The sequence below is a fragment of the Macaca nemestrina genome, chromosome 14 (assembly GCF_043159975.1).
Source record: "Macaca nemestrina isolate mMacNem1 chromosome 14, mMacNem.hap1, whole genome shotgun sequence".
Lineage (NCBI taxonomy): Eukaryota > Metazoa > Chordata > Mammalia > Primates > Cercopithecidae > Macaca > Macaca nemestrina.
In genome coordinates, this window is record NC_092138.1 from 49,356,693 (window position 1) to 49,374,099 (window position 17,407).

General features: G+C 42.4%; 1 protein-coding gene across 4 annotated transcripts in view; it reads right to left on the minus strand.

Moving 5' to 3' along the window:
• LOC105489053 (solute carrier family 24 member 2) overlaps positions 1-17,407 on the minus strand; it is a 269,869-nt gene that overhangs the window by 54,507 nt on the left and 197,955 nt on the right. For all 4 annotated transcript variants that reach the window (XM_011753672.3, XM_011753673.3, XM_011753670.3 and 1 more), the window contains 2 exons: positions 9,734-9,832; positions 5,806-5,924 (listed from right to left, as the gene is read on the minus strand). In XM_011753672.3, the coding sequence (XP_011751974.1) occupies positions 5,806-5,924; positions 9,734-9,832 (218 nt within the window). The remainder of the gene's footprint in view (positions 1-5,805; positions 5,925-9,733; positions 9,833-17,407) is intronic.

Consider the following 17,407-nt stretch of genomic DNA (forward strand, 5'->3'; position numbering starts at 1 on the left):
TTGATGTGTCACAGCAGCAGGGATTATGATGCAGCAGGCAGGCAGTTTTGCAGTGTATGTGGGCCAAGTGCAAATCACCCATCTAGATTGGCAAAATTGAAATGTTAGAAAATGCTGGGTTCTGGGTGGGAGAGCATATTGCTTTGAATTGTCTTTCAAACATGGCTAAATTCTCAACGTCAAAAATTTGAGAAGGTTGATAAATTCTCAGTGGCATCCCAGATCAGATTTCTCAGTGTTGGAATCAACAACATTGGATCAGCAGTTACTGGGAAAAGATAATTATCACTCAGCCATTTAAAAAGTCATACTATTTCTTGGTTCCACAGAATATACAAATGAAGCAAAAACTTCATTCCTCTGTGAGACAGTATTTTAAAAATGCTCTCCATTGCCACGATAAAGACTGTATGGCAGCACCCTCTCGGAGATGAGGTCACAATGTGAAATTAGTTCACTTGTAAATAGGGTTTTTAAAACGCAGGTTAATTACACAGGGCGGGCTAAACTCTCAGGAGAATAACAGCAATGAGTATGGTGCATGGCGCTCATAATTTCCATTAATAAAGTCAGGACGCACACCCCACTTTTCATGGAGCTTGCTAAAAATACAACTCAAAAGGAAATAAAACTAACAAAATGAAAAGGCATTGAATCATGTCCATGAAACTGTGCTTCAGGTGGCCTGATCATCCTGCATTCACATTTTCCTTCTGACTCTGGAGGCCCAGCCCTAATTCATCCCATCACCCAGACTTTCCAGCCTGGAAACCTCAGCAGCATCTGCAGCTTCCTTTTCTTCACTTTCCATGACCAAGTCAATACCAAATCTTCCCAATTCTGGCTCAGAAATGGTTCTCAAATCCAGCCATTGCCATTCATACTGCAGCTCATACATGGTCTACCAATAGATGCCTTGCCACTAGCGCTACTCAATAGCCATTAAAAAAATCTTAGTACTGCTAATAGTAGCACACACCTATGCAGTACTTACAATGTGCCAAGAACTGTTCTAAGAGCATTTATCCTCACAACGGTGCTATGAGACAGACGCCATTATTATCCCTGTTTCACAGAAAGGGAAAATGGATAACAGGTTAAGTCACTTGTTCAGGGTTACACAGCTGGTAAGCAGCAGAGCTAGGATTTGAATTCAGGTGGTCCATCCTCAGTCTGTGTTATAGTGACCAAAGTACACTGCTCCTGTATTCCTTTAACCCATTATTATTTTTAGTAGTGTTGCATTTTTTTGGAAAAGGTAATACAATTGTCTGGTTCAACATTCAAAAGTTATAAAATGGTGCATTTTAAAAAGCTTCCTTTCCATCCCAGTTTCCTACTGCCCAGGGCCCTGTTCTGGAAGCAAGTAGCATGACTAGTTACTTGACAGCATTCCAAGCAAATGCTTATATGCTATTTCCCTTCCCCCTTTTTTTCAGTGTACAAATATAATATACTGGATACAATTTGGCATATTGCCTTTTTCACTAAACAACATGTATGGGAGTTCATTCCATAGCAGTACATGAAGAGCTTCTCATTCCTTTTTTTTTCTGTTTTTTAAGACAGATGGTTGAAACTAAGGATGGGCAAACTTTTTCTGTAAAGGGCCAGATAGTAAATATTTTAGGCTTTGAGGTCCATATGGTCTCTGTCACAGATGCTGCTATTGCTTCCTTTTTTAAAAAAAAGCTTTAGAAATGTAAAACCCATTCTTGTCTCATGGGTCATACAGAAACAGGCTGCAGGTCAGATTTGGCCCGTGGACCACAGTGTGCCAATCCCAGAACTAACAGGTTCTTACCTCGCCTCCCTTTGTCTAGTATTTTTCTATTCTGATCCCTCTTGACCATTCTAAGATAATTGTCTTTCTATAAAACAAATCTGATGCTGCCACTGCTCCCTCTAAATCTTCTGTACTTCCCCACTCCCGAGAGGGTGAAGTCCAGACTGGTTGGCAGTGCACACAATGTCCTTCATGATCCACGTACTTCTCCTCTCCTCCACATCTATCACACCAATACATGTCATCATCAGCTCTTTCCCTCAACGCCTGCAACAACCTCTTTGCTCCACTATTGCTATAAACCCTCCTTCCCCCAAATCCAACCTCTAAGACACCATGGCGCCAGGGATCTTTTACAAGTGCAAATCACATCTGCTAACTTCCAATGGCTTCTTGCTGCCCTAGACAGAAGTCAACTTCCCTATCATGATCTACAAGGCCTATCAGCTCTGCTTGGCCCTCCTCTCTGACTTTGTCGCTACCATGCTTCCTCCTTCCACTCTCTCTCCAGCCATACTGATTTTTCTGTTTCTGAAACAAGCTAAGTTTATTTCTGCCTTTGTGGGTGCTGTTCCCTTGGCTGGCTCCTTCTTGAACTTCAGTCTCAGTTCTCAAATGCCATTTCCTTGGAGGCCTTCCCTCATCTCCCAACCCACAGGAGGCTCTCCACTTTCCTTTCATCCTATCACGCTGCTTTGTTTTGTTCATGGCCTTTGTGGACATGTATAATCACATTGGGTTGTGTTTATATTCTCTGCTTTGCTCGAACATGTGGGCATCTCCAGTGCCCAGTACATTGTCTGACACATATTAGATAAATAATCAAAATTTTCTGATTAGATAAACAATGGAAGAAATTCAAGCCAACTTACCTTTTCTAGTAGATATCTCCTTACTCCTCACCTTGTATTTTAGGCTCCAGTTCTATCATCTTTCTCTCTAATCACTAAACACGACTTTCCCTTTTAAGGCTTTACACCTTTGCACATGTTGTCACTTTGGTTATTTCTTTCTTCTTTGAGGGACAAACTCCTACTCACCCATCAACACCCAGCTTGAATGTTGCCTCTTCTATGGAGTTTTTATATCTCCCCTAGTTAGGACCAACTTCTTCCTCTGGCAGGCTCTCAGAGCACTTTGTATAGACCTCTAAGATCACACCAGGTCATATATACCACAAACATTCACTGATTATTATGCCCTGAATGCTCCCTAAATATTATATACATAAAACCTTTTCACTTTACGTACAATGAGCTCCTTCAGGGAAAGGATACATTGAATGGTGTTTTAATGATAAATATGAATACATAATATGAATATCTAGCATCTAACTCTGTAATAAGGGCTTTATGTACTTTATTTCATTTAACCCTTATGATAGCTGCAATGAGGCAAGTACTGTTACTGTCTGTACTTCACAGATGAGGCGACTAAATTAAAGCTCAGGGAAGCTAGATAACTTGACCCTGGTGGATCTAGAATTCACTACTAGGCTGTCCTACAGGGCCATGGTGACCTGCAGGCCCAGGTCCTGATTGCGCTTGAGGTCCAGGTCACTTGACTGCAATTGAAGACCTTATTGCTCTTGAACTCTGAGCCTAGCAGGGTGGTGCACAAATCTGTCCCGTTCTCCTTTGTGGAGACCTAGGGGCACAGCTCTGCTCAGAGAGGGGTCATCTAGGACTCTTTTGCTCCCCTGCAGCAAGGTCCTCCCTTGCAGGGGCACAGATGTCCCTCTGTCAGCCAGATGGAGAGGCATGGGGATGAGGCTGCCCTCTGCACACCTGTGATTGTGCCATCCCCAAGGGCAGCCAGATGTCCTTGGGGCCTGCCTCCTGCTGTCACACGCTGCTTATCCATGTGGACATAAACTGCTCTGCCAGCTCACTCTTGAGCTAATGCAAAGGAACCACAGGGCTCTGGGCAGGAAGGTAAGGAGCGTTGAAGGCAGAGGAGACAAGGGCAGAAGGAGCAGCAGGCTCTTTATTCTTTCTGTTAAACTAAGGAACTTTCCTTAGGAAAGAAATACATAATTTCTATCAGAATAAGGGTAACAGGCAACAATTAGCATTTTTTTTTCCTTAAGTAGTGGCTGCTGGGTTATATTGACTGTAGTCTGGTTTCTATTCGCAGGCACTGTATCACTTTTCAGCTCATTGGGGGAAATTCTGTCTAGAGAGTGCTTTCAGATTTTAGGGTAGTGCTACTCCAAGTATGGTCCTTGGACCAGCAGCATCAGCATCACTGGGGAGCTCATTAGAACTGCAGACTCTAGGCCTCATGGCAGACCTGACAAATTCAGAACCTGAATTTTAATATGACCTCCCCAGAGAATTTGTAAGTACATTAAAATTTGAGAAACACTGAGCTAGGTAAAATGCAAGTTTTAAAATGCTTAATTAACATGCAAGTTTGGGGCTCCAGGTCTTAGAAATTCTGATTCACCTGATCAGGATTAGATCCAGAAATCTAACAAGCACCAAAGGTGGTTCTGCCTATGTTTTGAGCAACTGTGTTCTAGAGGGAGTGGTGGAAATGGTACAGTTGGACAGTCCTGAGATGAAATCTCAGCTCTACCATCTACAAACTAGGTAATCCCAATTAACTATTTCATTGCACTGAGCTTCAGTTTCCTTAACTATAAAATGGAACTACTAGCTGGGTGCAGTGGCTCACACCTATAATCCCAGCACTTTGGGAGGCCAAGGCAAGTGGATCACCTGAGGTTAGAAGTTCAAGACCAGCCTGGTCAACATGGTGAAGCTCCAACTCTACTAAAAATGCATCACAAAAAACAAACAAACAAAAACCAGTTAGCCAGGTGTGGTGGTGTGAGCTACCCCGGAGGCTGAGGGAGGAAAATTCCTTGAACCCAGGAGACAGAGGTTGCAGTGAGCTGAGATTGCGCCACTGCACTCCACGCTGGGTAACAGAGAGTCCGTCTCAAAAAAAAAAATAAAAATAAAAATAAAAAAATGGAGCTACTCATGCCTACACCTTCAGCTGTGAGGTTAAAGGTGATAACATATGTTGATATGGTTTGGCTCTGTGTCCCCACCCAAATCTCATCTCAAATTGTAATCCCCATGTGTTGGGGGGAGAAGCCTGGTGGGAGGTGACTGAATCAGGGGGCATATTTCCCCCTTGCTATTCTCATGATAGTGAATGGGTTCTCATGAGATCTGGTTGTTTGAAAGCGTATGGCACATCTCCATTCACTCTTTCTCTCCTGCTCTGCCGTGGTAAGACATGCTTGCTTCCCCTTCGCCTTCTGCCATGATTGTAAGTTTCCTGAGGCCTCTCAGTCATGCTTCCTGTTAAGCCTGTGGAACTATAAGTCAATTAAACCTCTTTTCTTCATAAGTTCTCTATAGCAGTGTGAAAATAGACTAATACATATGTAAAATGCCTAGTACCAAAGCTGTGGCAAATAGTAGGTATTTGATAAATGTTAGGTTTTACAACTACTAGACTGAACAGTTCAAGTGGTTGTGCCATTGAATAATGGGTTGGGCCAGAGAGTGTTAATTTCAACCACAGGGACAGAGAAAGCCAAAGGGGGCTCACTGAGGTCTGATGGCTGTGGTTTCTCTATTACTTAACACTGACCTTAAAGACACAGAGAAAGGATTAGACTGCAGCAGGTATCAAGCTTTATCATACATCAAAAATCACCTTGGATGCTAATTAAAAATGCTAATTCCTATGTGCTGCTTCCCAGTGATCCTGTTTCATCACACCTAGCATATGGCCCAGGGATCTGCATTTCATCCTCAGGAGATGCTGACGCATGAGTCTTCCAACCTCACCTGGAGAAACAGTGGCTTAAAGACATTCAATAAATGTAGAGGTTGCTGCTTATGGGACCCTGGGGTGGCACTGGGAAATACACACAAGGATAAATAAGGCCCTACCTGATTCCTGCACAGCTGAGGGCTGGGGCTTCAAGGAGAATACAGTGTCTGTGCTGCCACGCTACGACAACAGTCCAGAAGAGCAATGGAGAAAAGCCATACCTGGGCTTCTGCACCTTCAATGTTGTGGGAGAGATTTCCATTTTGTACAGGTTCTGAAGCATCACTGGATGGTGTCATTTCAACATCTGTGCTGTTGCTGGTTGGAAGCTCAATTTTTTCTGTGATATAATTTATACACAGAGAGAGAGAGAGAGAGAGAGAGAGAGAGAAAGCAAGCAAATGGAATCAATGGGGGTAAAGAGTAATATTGAAAAGAGCTTCTTAAAATGTTGGGCTAAAGCAGAGGATAGTGGTGTCCCAGGGGCGATAAGTCCTAGGGCTGATATTGAGACAAGTGGGAAAGGATTTTTACCGTTCTTCCCCATGTCTTTCAGCATACGGCCTGCCCCCTTAATAGCACCCTGGCTTCCCGCTGTGGCATGACATTTTACCTTGAGGGCCGTATCAGCTCCCATGGTATGCCTTTCTTGAGCCTAGGCAAATTTACCAACTAGCTATTCAGGAAACATGAACATAGACATTTTAAAATGAAAGCCACACCCAATCTACATACTATTGTTTACACCTGGGACTGTACCCTTCAGATATTTTCTTACAGTAATATCTTTTCTTTCATACTGTACTCTGGAAAGGATATTAGCTAGGGCTTCAGGGTCCTAGACTTTACTCTGCTTTGATCAGGCTGCCACCTTAGGCTAGTCCCCTTCTTCCTCTGGGACTTGGGAACCTTATCTGTGAAATAAGGGGGTTCGACAGGTTGACCGCCAAGGGACATTATGTTCAGCTGTAATTCAGGCTCTGTGAGTGGAAACTCTTCCAGTGCCTAGGTGGCCATGGGCAGGGCAGCCTGGTGAATGCTACTTAGCACACTCCACACCTGAGCATCCTATTGCAGGCAAGGCAAGGGGGAGATGGACAAGTAATAGAGGCCAAAGGCTGTGCCATTCCTGAATCAGAACATTTAGCTAGAGTAAAGCCAGAGGGTCAGCAAGTGCAGATTTGACACTTGAGAAGTGACTCTAGGGTAGTGGTTAAGCACTGGGAGTCTGTAACACTGGGAATCAGGTCTGGCTTCAAATTCTGGATCTACAACTTGTGCTGTTTCACCCTTTGCAAGTGACTCAACCTCTCTGAAGTTCAGTTTCTTCATCTGTAAAATTGGGGTGATGGTAACAATACTACTACTACTATTATTGTTGCTACTACTACCACTAACAAAAACAATATGATCAAAGAGTATTTCTGTAAAGACTAAATAAGAAAATGCATACAAAACACTTAGCATAGTGCCTTGTACAGAGCAACCAAGAAGCATAAACTATTTGGATCCTTATTATAGTGCCTGCCTTTCACTAGAATAATTTTTTTGTCATGACAAAGAGGAGTACCTCCAGGTGATCAATGTTCCAGTACCACTGAGGTCTGCTGGGACTTCATTGGGAGGGAAATTAAAAGGTTCCTATTGAGAGCACACACTCTGGCTGTTTTGGGTCAAATCATGGATTTTGGGATGGAATGAGGCTGTAGTATGCTGTCAGGATTGCTGGGGGTATCAGAATGCTCATCAGTATCAGATCCAAGCAGTATCACCTGCTCATGAAACATGAGAATATGCTTTTTTTTTTTTTTCTTCTAGCCGCTTCAGAGGGACTAGACATTTCCATCACTGGTGCTTAAGAAAATAATTTGAGAGTTACATAAAAATTGTTGAGTTTGAAGCAGCCAAATTTTGAAAATCATAGGGAAATATTTATATTTCTTTATGTATTTAGTTGTGGAATACAGACACATGAATAGATTTAAATATGGAAAACCATAGAAACTCAAATTTACTTTATCTTTCCAAGTTTTTAGTAGTGACAGCGATATGTATGTGATGTTGTGCTATGTGTGGCTATGCCAGTTTATCTTAGTATGCTTGATTCAGTTATTTAAATAAAAAAATATTAAGAACCAGCCGGGCGTGGTGGCTCACGCCTGTAATCCCAGCACTTTGGGAGGCCAAGGTGGGTGGATCACGAGGTCAGGAGATCGAGACCATCCTGGCTAACACGGTGAAACCCTGTCTCTACTAAAAATACAAAAAATTAGCCGGACGTGGTGGCGGGTGGCTGTAATCCCAGCTACTGGGGAGGCTGAGGCAGGGGAATGGCGTGAACCTGGGAGACGGAGCTTGCAGTGAGCCGAGATGGCGCCACTGCACTCTAGTCTGGGAGACACAGCGAGACTCTGTCTCAAAAAAAAAAAAAAAAAAAAAAAAAAAAAAAAAAAATTAAGAACCTTGGGTGAATAAAACTGTTTGGAGAAGTCTATTGGCTGATGTGATACAACCTTAGGATCAGCCTGCAATGGTCAAATTGACCCTAGCAACACAGAATACTGGGTAAAAGGGGAGTTAAGATGTCCAAGAACAGAGATGAACAGATGAGCAGAGACTGCCTGCCAGGCATAATACCTAACCTGTGTGTGCACATCTTAGCTTATAAAGTGCTTTTACACAGCAGGCTGAAGCTTCATAATAAAAGAAAATATGAAAATAAATATTGGACTTACTTTGAAAAGCATTAGACACACACTATTTTCTAGTTACAAAGTCATTCGGAGACCCAAGAACATTTTCTAGTTACAAAGTCATTCAGAGACTCAATAACGTGAGAAGAATCCTTGGAATTAAGTGTCCTACCTCCTTAAAAAAGATTAAATCCAAGTCTAAGGTTGGCCAGTCATTAAGAGGAGGACTGGGACTGAGCCCAGGAATCCAAGCTACCTCATTCCATAAAAGACAAGTCAACAAGCAAAGCAGAAAAAATAGCTTGTGTAGTTGAATCTAAACATCACAAACAAAGCTCAACCTATGCAGTAGACTTTCATGGTGTGGTTTTACATTTTTATAGTACAAAAGCAAAATACGCTTATTCTGAAAAACTTTATAGAAGCATAAATAAGCAGAAAAAATATATATAACTCATAATCCCAGCTTTAGGAAGTAACTATTGTTAACATTTTAGTTGACTTCTTTCCAGTTTTTCTTTTCATATCTAATTGCATCTTAACTGTTTCTCAGCCAAAAATTTTCCCTGAGGTAGAAGTTAGGATAACAGGAAAGGCAGAAACTCTTCTATGGAGTGTCAGTATTTTGAGAGCAATGCTGTTGAATTTTGTCTGCAGATAATTTTAGTTACTTGGGTAATAGCTTCGTTTATAGCATAGATCCAGATCAGGTTAAATTTAGTTTGAATTTAGAATAAGAGAGCTATATTATAGTTACAGACAGGAGAGAAGGAACATCATGTTCCAAGTTAAAATAAGATGTCTGAATGTCACAATCTGGTCACACAGGAGCTCTGCAAAAGTCAGTGAAAAGAGACCTGGGGGCTGTTATTGCTGAATTCTTAAAAAACGAGCATCATCTAAGGTTGTATCACATCAGCCAATAGACTTCTCCAAACAGAGTTTTATTCACCCAAGGTTCTTAATATTTTTTTTATTTAGCATCATCTCAAAAGGACTCTGTCACTCAGTTCAGGAGTGACCAAGTGTGTGCCATAAGCAACGTCACGGGTGTAAAAATCTGGTTACCAGTCAAGATTTACAGAACGGGGACTCTTACCTTTGATTAAACATTAAATGACATTGTGTATGTGTGTGTGTATGCGTGTGTGTATCCTGTTTATGTGGAATCCCTGAAATACAGGGATTTTCTATTCTTGAATGGGGATGACTAGTTAAGAGTTGGTTTTACTTCACGTTCCCCAGAGAATACGTTTACTCTTCTTGGACTTCTTCTAGAGTTACTGGTGACATACTGTGTCCATGTATACCCTGTACACACTAGGGGAAGAGGGACTCATTTCCTGTTGCGCAGGGAAGGTCTGTGCTGAGTCAGGGGTGCCCACACTGGTCCTGCCTCTCTGCTCCCCTCACTTCCCCTAGGAAAGGTATAAGGTGGCTATTTCCCTGCACTCACCCACGTGGTTGGCAGCCCCATTCTGCCGCTCGTTCTCATCCACATGACATTTCTTCTTGGCGATCTTGTGGAGAATTGAAGCCTTTTCTCTGAACCTCCCTGAAGCAAAAGAAAGTGGCAGGAAGGAGACACAATGAGAAAGAAGATAAAAAGAGAGTCTCAGGGCCAAGCAGGCATATGGCCTCCTCAGTCACACTGCACTAATAGCATGACCACTCCATTCTGTCCAATCCCAATGCACCAGGACCTTCCCGAAGGGTACTTTCTTGCCTTTGTAGATTTTTCAGCCCAATTCTCTATTTGAGAATCTCTTCTCTCCCTTTCCAGTTGCTCACGAAATTAACAAAAACACCAAGCAACACTAAAGCTCCCCTATTGCTGAGATCCAAAACAGGTCTAGAGAAACAGAGCTGCTCTGGAGGCATGGCCATTTCTCTGAAATTAAATGCTCATTCCAGACCAGATTTTAACAATGGGCTGGGAAGGAAAGCCAAGCCCAGGGGTCCTTTGATTTGACTTCAGTTTTCAAACATGTTGAGTATCCCTAACTGAAAAAGCCAAAATCTGAAATCTGAAACACTTCTGGTCCCAAGCATTTCACATAAGGGATACTCAACCTGTCTTATAACTAACATTGCTGTTTCTAAATGAGTCAGGAACATGCATCACAGCTTTCCAGATTAGCTGAGTCAGCTGTAATTAAGGCATCAAGAAGGCAACTGATTCCATTTGTGGATTTAGGGCAAGGAAGGATCAACTGAGTGCAGCAAGTAATGGTGATGAGATGCTTTGGGAATGGTGCTGGACATGCATATTTATAGCAGCACAATTCGCAGTTGCAAAGTGGTGGAACTAAACCAAATGACCATCAATCAATGAATGAATAAAGTATATATACATATATATTCTCTCTATATATTCCATCACATATTTATGATGGAGTACTATGCAGCCATAAAAAGGAATGAATTAACAGCATTTGCAGTGACCTGGATGAGATTGAAGACCATTATTTTAAGTGATGTAACTCAGGAATGGAAAATCAAACATCATATGTTCTCACTGATACGTGGGAGCTAAGCTATGAGGATGCAAAGGCATAAGAATAATACAGTAGACTTTGGGGACTTGGGGGGAAGAGTGGGAGGGGGACGAGGGATAAAAGACTACAAATATGGTGCAGTGTGCATATGGGTGATGGGTACACCAAAATCTCACAAATCACCACTGAAGAACTTACTCATGTAACCAAATACCACCTGTACCCTAATAACTTATGGAAAAATAAAAAAAGGTACTAGAAAAAATGCCATTCTCAAAGTAATCATTTTAAACAGCTGTACCACAAGTGCAATGTTTCATTTCTTATTATTGACATAATAGGTAAATGCATGCAATAAGAAAAAAAAAAAAAGCAAGCAAGCAAAAGTGCAGAGATGAGGGAAACAGCACATTCCTTTTTTTAATCCTTTATTTTCTTCCTTGGGAACATTCAAGGTATAAAAACATTCTCATTTTAAACTGATGATTGCCTAGATTCAGATATAATGAGTGTCTCAAAACACCACAATCCTTCCAGTTTTCCCACTGTGTATTTTTTTGTTGGCTGTGTTCCCTAGCAGCATATTAACAGGGGATCTCATTCTACTTTTTTATTTAGAACCAAACCAAACAAAAATGTTTCTCCTGGAGAGCTTCTTTTCCTAGAAGAAAGCATGGCAGATTGGCACCCACTGCCCGCCTCCGTGGTTTGGAATCATGGCATGTGGTCATAGTGATGACTTGTGTGACTGGCTGGGAGTGACAGCACCTGTAACCTAGAGTCAGATCAATGGACTCCAATGGTGAAAATGACACAAGCTGTGACCCTTTCTGTTCACGGCTCAATTAGTCACAAGCCTGGTCTCTTTGCCACAACAAAGGCAATCTCTAGGACATAAGTACCTTAATTTAGGCAATGAATGTGCACCGTTGAGTACACTCTCAAAAGAAGTAGGAAAGAAAATATTTCATGGAGAAAAGGCATTTGGTGTGTGGCTTGGGTTTCCTAAGGAGTGAGAAAGAAGGATGAGGTGATGGGCACAACTCCATCCCTGAGGAATGTTGAAGGTCAGCATTAGATTCACCACCATGGAAGGTAGCTTGAATTTGATTGTTTCTGTTTAATTTCCAGAGGAAACTCTGGGAAGAAAAAGGGGAAAGAAAGAAATTCTGGAGACTAGGAAAACAAGGTGGTAAAGAAGAACAAGAAAAGAAAGAAAAAAGAGAGAAAAAGGAATGTCAGGATGGAGGAGGCAGGCAGGGGCTATGATTGCCTGGAAGTTGTCCAGGCTGTGTGGATGCAAGATACTTTCCTGGCTGCCAAACCTAGTCTTATCTGAGGACTAGATAAACAGATAAGAGTGAGCTTCAGTACTCTGCAGTCCTCAGCCTAAAGAGGAGTTACTTTTTGCAGAAGACAACTCCAAAAAGTCCTAAATCATCTGGTTTTCCATCCAGAAGAGGAAAAAAGGAGGTTCTGAAACTTTATTGGAGATGATGCTTCTACTAATAAAACCATCCCATTGTGGTCTCAGGGTCATTTTTTGAACTAAGAACATCCTGCCACTCTAAGAAATATAGATGATCAATATTCACTGTTTAAAAATTATCTGTAAGATAATAATAAAGCAGGAGAGCATTCAGAAGTGGCAACAAATAGGTCTGGGGAAATAAAACCTAAAATAACCCAACTCAAATAATGTCCTAAAGTCATGAATCATGACAGAAAATATTGGATAGAAACCAGCTAAAGACATATCACTTGTGATTAAAAGAATCTTTTTAGCGTTTAGGTGTGTGCCAGAGAGAAATGATAATAAAAGGGACCCGAAAGCATGGAAACGGAGCCATGCCCTCTGCCAGGAAGCATCTTTCACAACAGTATTGGCCTCTGGCACTCATGGGCTGGTTTTCCCCAAATCTCCAACGAAAATCTAGGAGAACATGGTAGGAGATAACCCCAGAATTGGAATTTTATAGGTTCTCAAATGTCTTACAGGCCAGTGAGGCTGCGTGTTATTCTTTTCCCACTGCAACACCTCAGGTTTTCGCACTACTGAACAGTAAGAGGGATTAGCGTTATTTGTGTCCTCTTGCTGCCTTAGGGGCAGCAGGCCAAAGCAGCAAGCCTGGTTGGGAGCTGTCTTCTCCACAGACCTCTTCAACTTCTTCAATTCAACCTCTCCCCTAGATGATTCTTTGTTGCAACTAATATGACCTGGCAGCCATTCCACATCCTAAGTGCTGACAATGGCTGCTCCATAGGCTAGAAGGATTTTTCCCTTAAAGATTAGTTTCTTGAAAGGCAGCAGTTGAGGGCCCATCTTCAGAAGGTAGCACACATGTGTAATCCTTCAGGGTGGTGGGGCAGAGCCTGACAAACCAGATTCGCTGATTCCAGCCCACTGGATATCCCTGGGATCGTCACAGGGCACCTTTTGAGAAATGCTATGAGGATGAGGCTAACAGGATATATGTGAGCATGAAGGACCTGGGGCAGAAGCCAGCAGAGAACCTGTGATTTTTGAAGTGATCCTCTCTGCCTTGGGGTAGGAAGACATGGCATTTTCAGGACCTGTTCATTCCCAAGTCACAAACTGTGAAGAACAGCAAACAGGGTGTGTGTGTCGGGACAGCACAATTTCATGGCTAAATGGAGGTTAAATGGATGTGATTGACAGGCGGGTAGATCTGAGTTCAAGCCCTAGCTTTCTCACTGTCTCTGCTGGGTGATTTTTGGTGACTTTCTAAATATTTCTGTGCTTTAGTTTTCCCATCTGTTAGGCAGGGATTCTAGTGGTATTGGCTGATCTGTTAAGCAGGGATTCCAGTGGTATTGGTAGAGTTACTGGTGACATATCATGTCCACACATGCCCTGTACTCACTTGCGGAAGAGGGGCTCATTTTCTGTCTGTCATCCAGGGAAGGGCTGAACTGCAGGGGTCTTCTGTGAGAAAATATGTGTAAAGGGCTTATCACAATGTGTGGCATTGAAAGAACTCTGTAAGTAAGAGGAAAAAGAGAATCCAACAGAATCTCAGGGGTAAGGGTGATGTGGCCTTGAGTTGCTATAGGAGAATTGTTGCCATCTTCTCTTCTCTCAATCCACACAGGCCGGGATGGAGAATCAGCCACATTCAGACCCAGGAGTTTAAGCATACAGGGCCTTGTTGGACTGGTGTTCAAGTTTCAGTGAATCCCCCAAAACTGATTAGAAAAAGGATCATTTTAGATCTTTCTGCAATTGAGAAGGTCAAGGTGATAGAGCTGGCTTTCTGGACTTTAAAAGTTGATACCTCTGCAATCTTAAAGTGCGAACATGATCAGCTTTCCCCCATCACCCGAAGGGCCAAAATACAGACCAAGGGACTATGTTGCTGCAAAATGGACTTGCTCAAAAGAACCTCACGCCGCACTAGGTTCTTAACCCCTCTCCACCTCAGGTTCAGAATGAGTAAGATGGAGCTAAGAAGAGCATCCAGTTCATACAGTCCTTGGAAGGTCCAATGGGTTAATACCCATTGCATGTTTCAATGGCCTCTGATAAACAGCAAGTGCTTAGGAATTGCTATTCAGAAAGAGTTGCTATTATTATGGAAGTGGCTGACAGGAAATTCTTCTCCTAAATTACTGAAAATAAGATTGATATTTAAAATAGAACTGATGCCTAGCACCCGCAGGTGCAGACCTTGGTGGTAAAGGGATTGCTCAGATATTTTAGGCACAGATTCCAAATTGTCATAAAGGGTGGCATAGAGGAACCAATCTAAGAAATGATTGTGTAACTTTGTGCCTGCCGAAAAAGAATTATGATATTTTTGAGTACTTTTCAAGGTGAGTGAAGGAGTTATTTTTAACATGTTTCAAGGCAACTTTAAAAAATACACTCTCTTGTGGTCTAAACCCTTAAAGTGTTGTATTTTTACATAGCTACAGATATTTGTGTAGTTAAAAATCTCAGAAATAGCAAACTGCTCAAATCGTGAGGCACCTACGTCAAAACCTAGTACATCATTTTAATATAGTTTAGCTTGGTCTGAAATTTGAAAGAGAGTACCAGCTGAGTGTCCTCAGAGGAGTGTATGTTGAGGGGGTGGTAGGGAAGTGCGGAAGTAAAAGATCCAAGCATAAGAGCCGAATGTGAATTTCGAAAAACAACCAGCAATCAAAATCCTTGACCAGATCATTCTGATGTAAAGCAGAAGCTTCATGCTACATGGAAAAACAACGTTTGGAGGGTCCGTTCACTCAAAGGAAATGGATTTTGTTTCTCTTCTGCTGTTAATTAAAACAGCCCCTTGGAAATTTCCTCCCTCCCATCTTTCCCACCAAGCCTATAATAGGCAGGGTTACAAATGGAACCCTTTGGGGTGGAGATGAGATTAGCTTCCAGCTGCTACAGAACATTCTAAGCATCTGCAACACAGAAACAACGATGGGACAAAAGAGAGAAAAAGATGCAAAGAGAGTGGCTACACACACCTCGGTGAACAGACCATGGCTTAGGAGAAGAAAGGGAAAAATCACACAAGAGGAAAAACTGGAAAACAGCCTTTTAAACTCTATTTTTGTGTTTTTGGTTCTGCCTTTCTTGTCTCTTTCTTTGAAGTTTATGGCTTGGCAGGTAGCTTAAAAAGCAAAAGTGCATCTGAACTTTCCTCCCATTTATTCCTTTCCTTTTTTTTTCTGGAAGCAGAGACTTAAGTTAGGCAGATAGGCCATCATCACTCTTAGAAGACTTGCAACAGAACTGATGTGGCACCGTGAAGTTATCCTGGGCTCCCCTGTTTCTCTCACACCCCACATGCCATCTACCAGCAAATCTGGTGTCTCTATTTTTAAAAGTTTTCAGAATCTGACCACTTCTTCCTTCCACCCCTTTCCCACTCCCCTCTCCGCACGCCCACCCAACCAGCACCAAGTCACACAGGAATAATTCTGCTGGTCTGAGTCTCCCCCTTCTACCCTTCCCTCTCCTTCCTCTGGCCAGTCTCATCCCAGCATCTTTAGTGATCAGTAAAACAGAATGTGGCTCTTACTTCTCTGCAAAATCCTGCAGTGCGTCCCCAGGTCAAAGTGAAAGCCAAAGTCTTACGTATTGTGTCCAGTGAAGCTCACCCTGGCTGCCCTGACCTTGTGCGCTACCCCTCTCCTCTCTCACTGCTCCAGCCATGCTGGTCTCTTTCCTGTTTCTTGAAAGCGCTGTACACCATCTCACCTCTGTGCCATGGCATTGTGTGGCCCCTCTACCTGGAGTATTCTTCCCCCAGAGGTCCACAGAGCTTGTTTGAATGTCACCTCATTAAGGCTTGTCTGAGCAGCCTGTTTAAATCTATAGCTTCTCTCTCCAGCATTTCTTATCCCAAGTTTATTTTCTCTAAAGTAGTTATCGCCAACTAATATACTATATTATTATGACTATAGATTATTTGGTGCTTTCCACTGGCAGCAGACAACCTTCAAAAGGGCAAGGCTTTTCACTGGCTTTGTTCATTGGTATATCTCTAGCATCAGACTGTGTTCAACAAATCCTTGTGTTCATGGTTTCTAGGCAAGTAGATGAGGTTATGACTCTGTAATGTGCTTCCTGTCAGCCAATGACCCAGAATAAATGTCTTTAGGACCTCCAAGCCCATGGCCCCAGTGGAACTGAATGTCTACCTATGGGACCCCAGGAACTTTCTAGAGGTAAGTAGGAGAAAAATGGGATGTACCAGGTGTTTATACTCCAGTGGTGGAAGGCAGGGGAGACACATCAGTTGTCCTTCTCTGCTCATCTCCAGGGTCAACAAGGTGCATGTGCAAAGGAGCCCCCTTTCCATAGGACAGGAGGTTAGGTGAACACCATAAAGATCAGAGCAGGGAAAGCTGGGCCTTGGTTCCTCATTTTTTTAATTAGCTGCCCCTCATTCATCAAGGCCTAACTCAACATCTAACCTGAAGGTTTCTCTGCACACACCCCTCTTTTCCAAGTGGAAACCCATCATTCTCATGGCACTTTAACTGTACATGATACAGTCCTTATTTCCACTTGCTGCCCAACGTGCCTGCTTTCCCCAGCAGACAGCAGTCTTCTCTGGGAAAGGGGTCTTCTCTCTGCCATCTTTATTATCCCTCGACAAGTGTCCTAGAATCACGCCTGACCCATCACAGGCCTCCACTGTCTTGCAGTGAAGCTCTCACTATGATCAGCTCCTCTGGGAAGTCAAGCTTCCTTTCAAGTTAGTACAAGTCACAAACTAACACACTGCAAAGAGTAAAAAAACAAAAACAAAAACACCTGTGCTATGTACTGGGCTGTGTCTGGTGAATAAGATACATCTGGCTCATACCCTTGTAGAGTCCATAGCCTGAAGTGAGGAAGAGACTTCGGATTTGTGCTCTGATGGTAGAGGCCTTCTTAGGAGGGTATGGAGGCCCAGAGAATAATAGTGAAAGTTCCTCCACACAAGATGCCACCTAGCAACTAGAGAAAATGAATCCCCTTTTATTCTACTAACTGTCTTACTGGAACAGTTAATTTACCTAATAGAGGCAGGCTTAATTTTTATTCTTAGAAGCAAAATTTTAAAGAAATTTTTATTTTTTAAAAATAATAATTTCATCTTAAACAAAACTACCAAGAACATAGA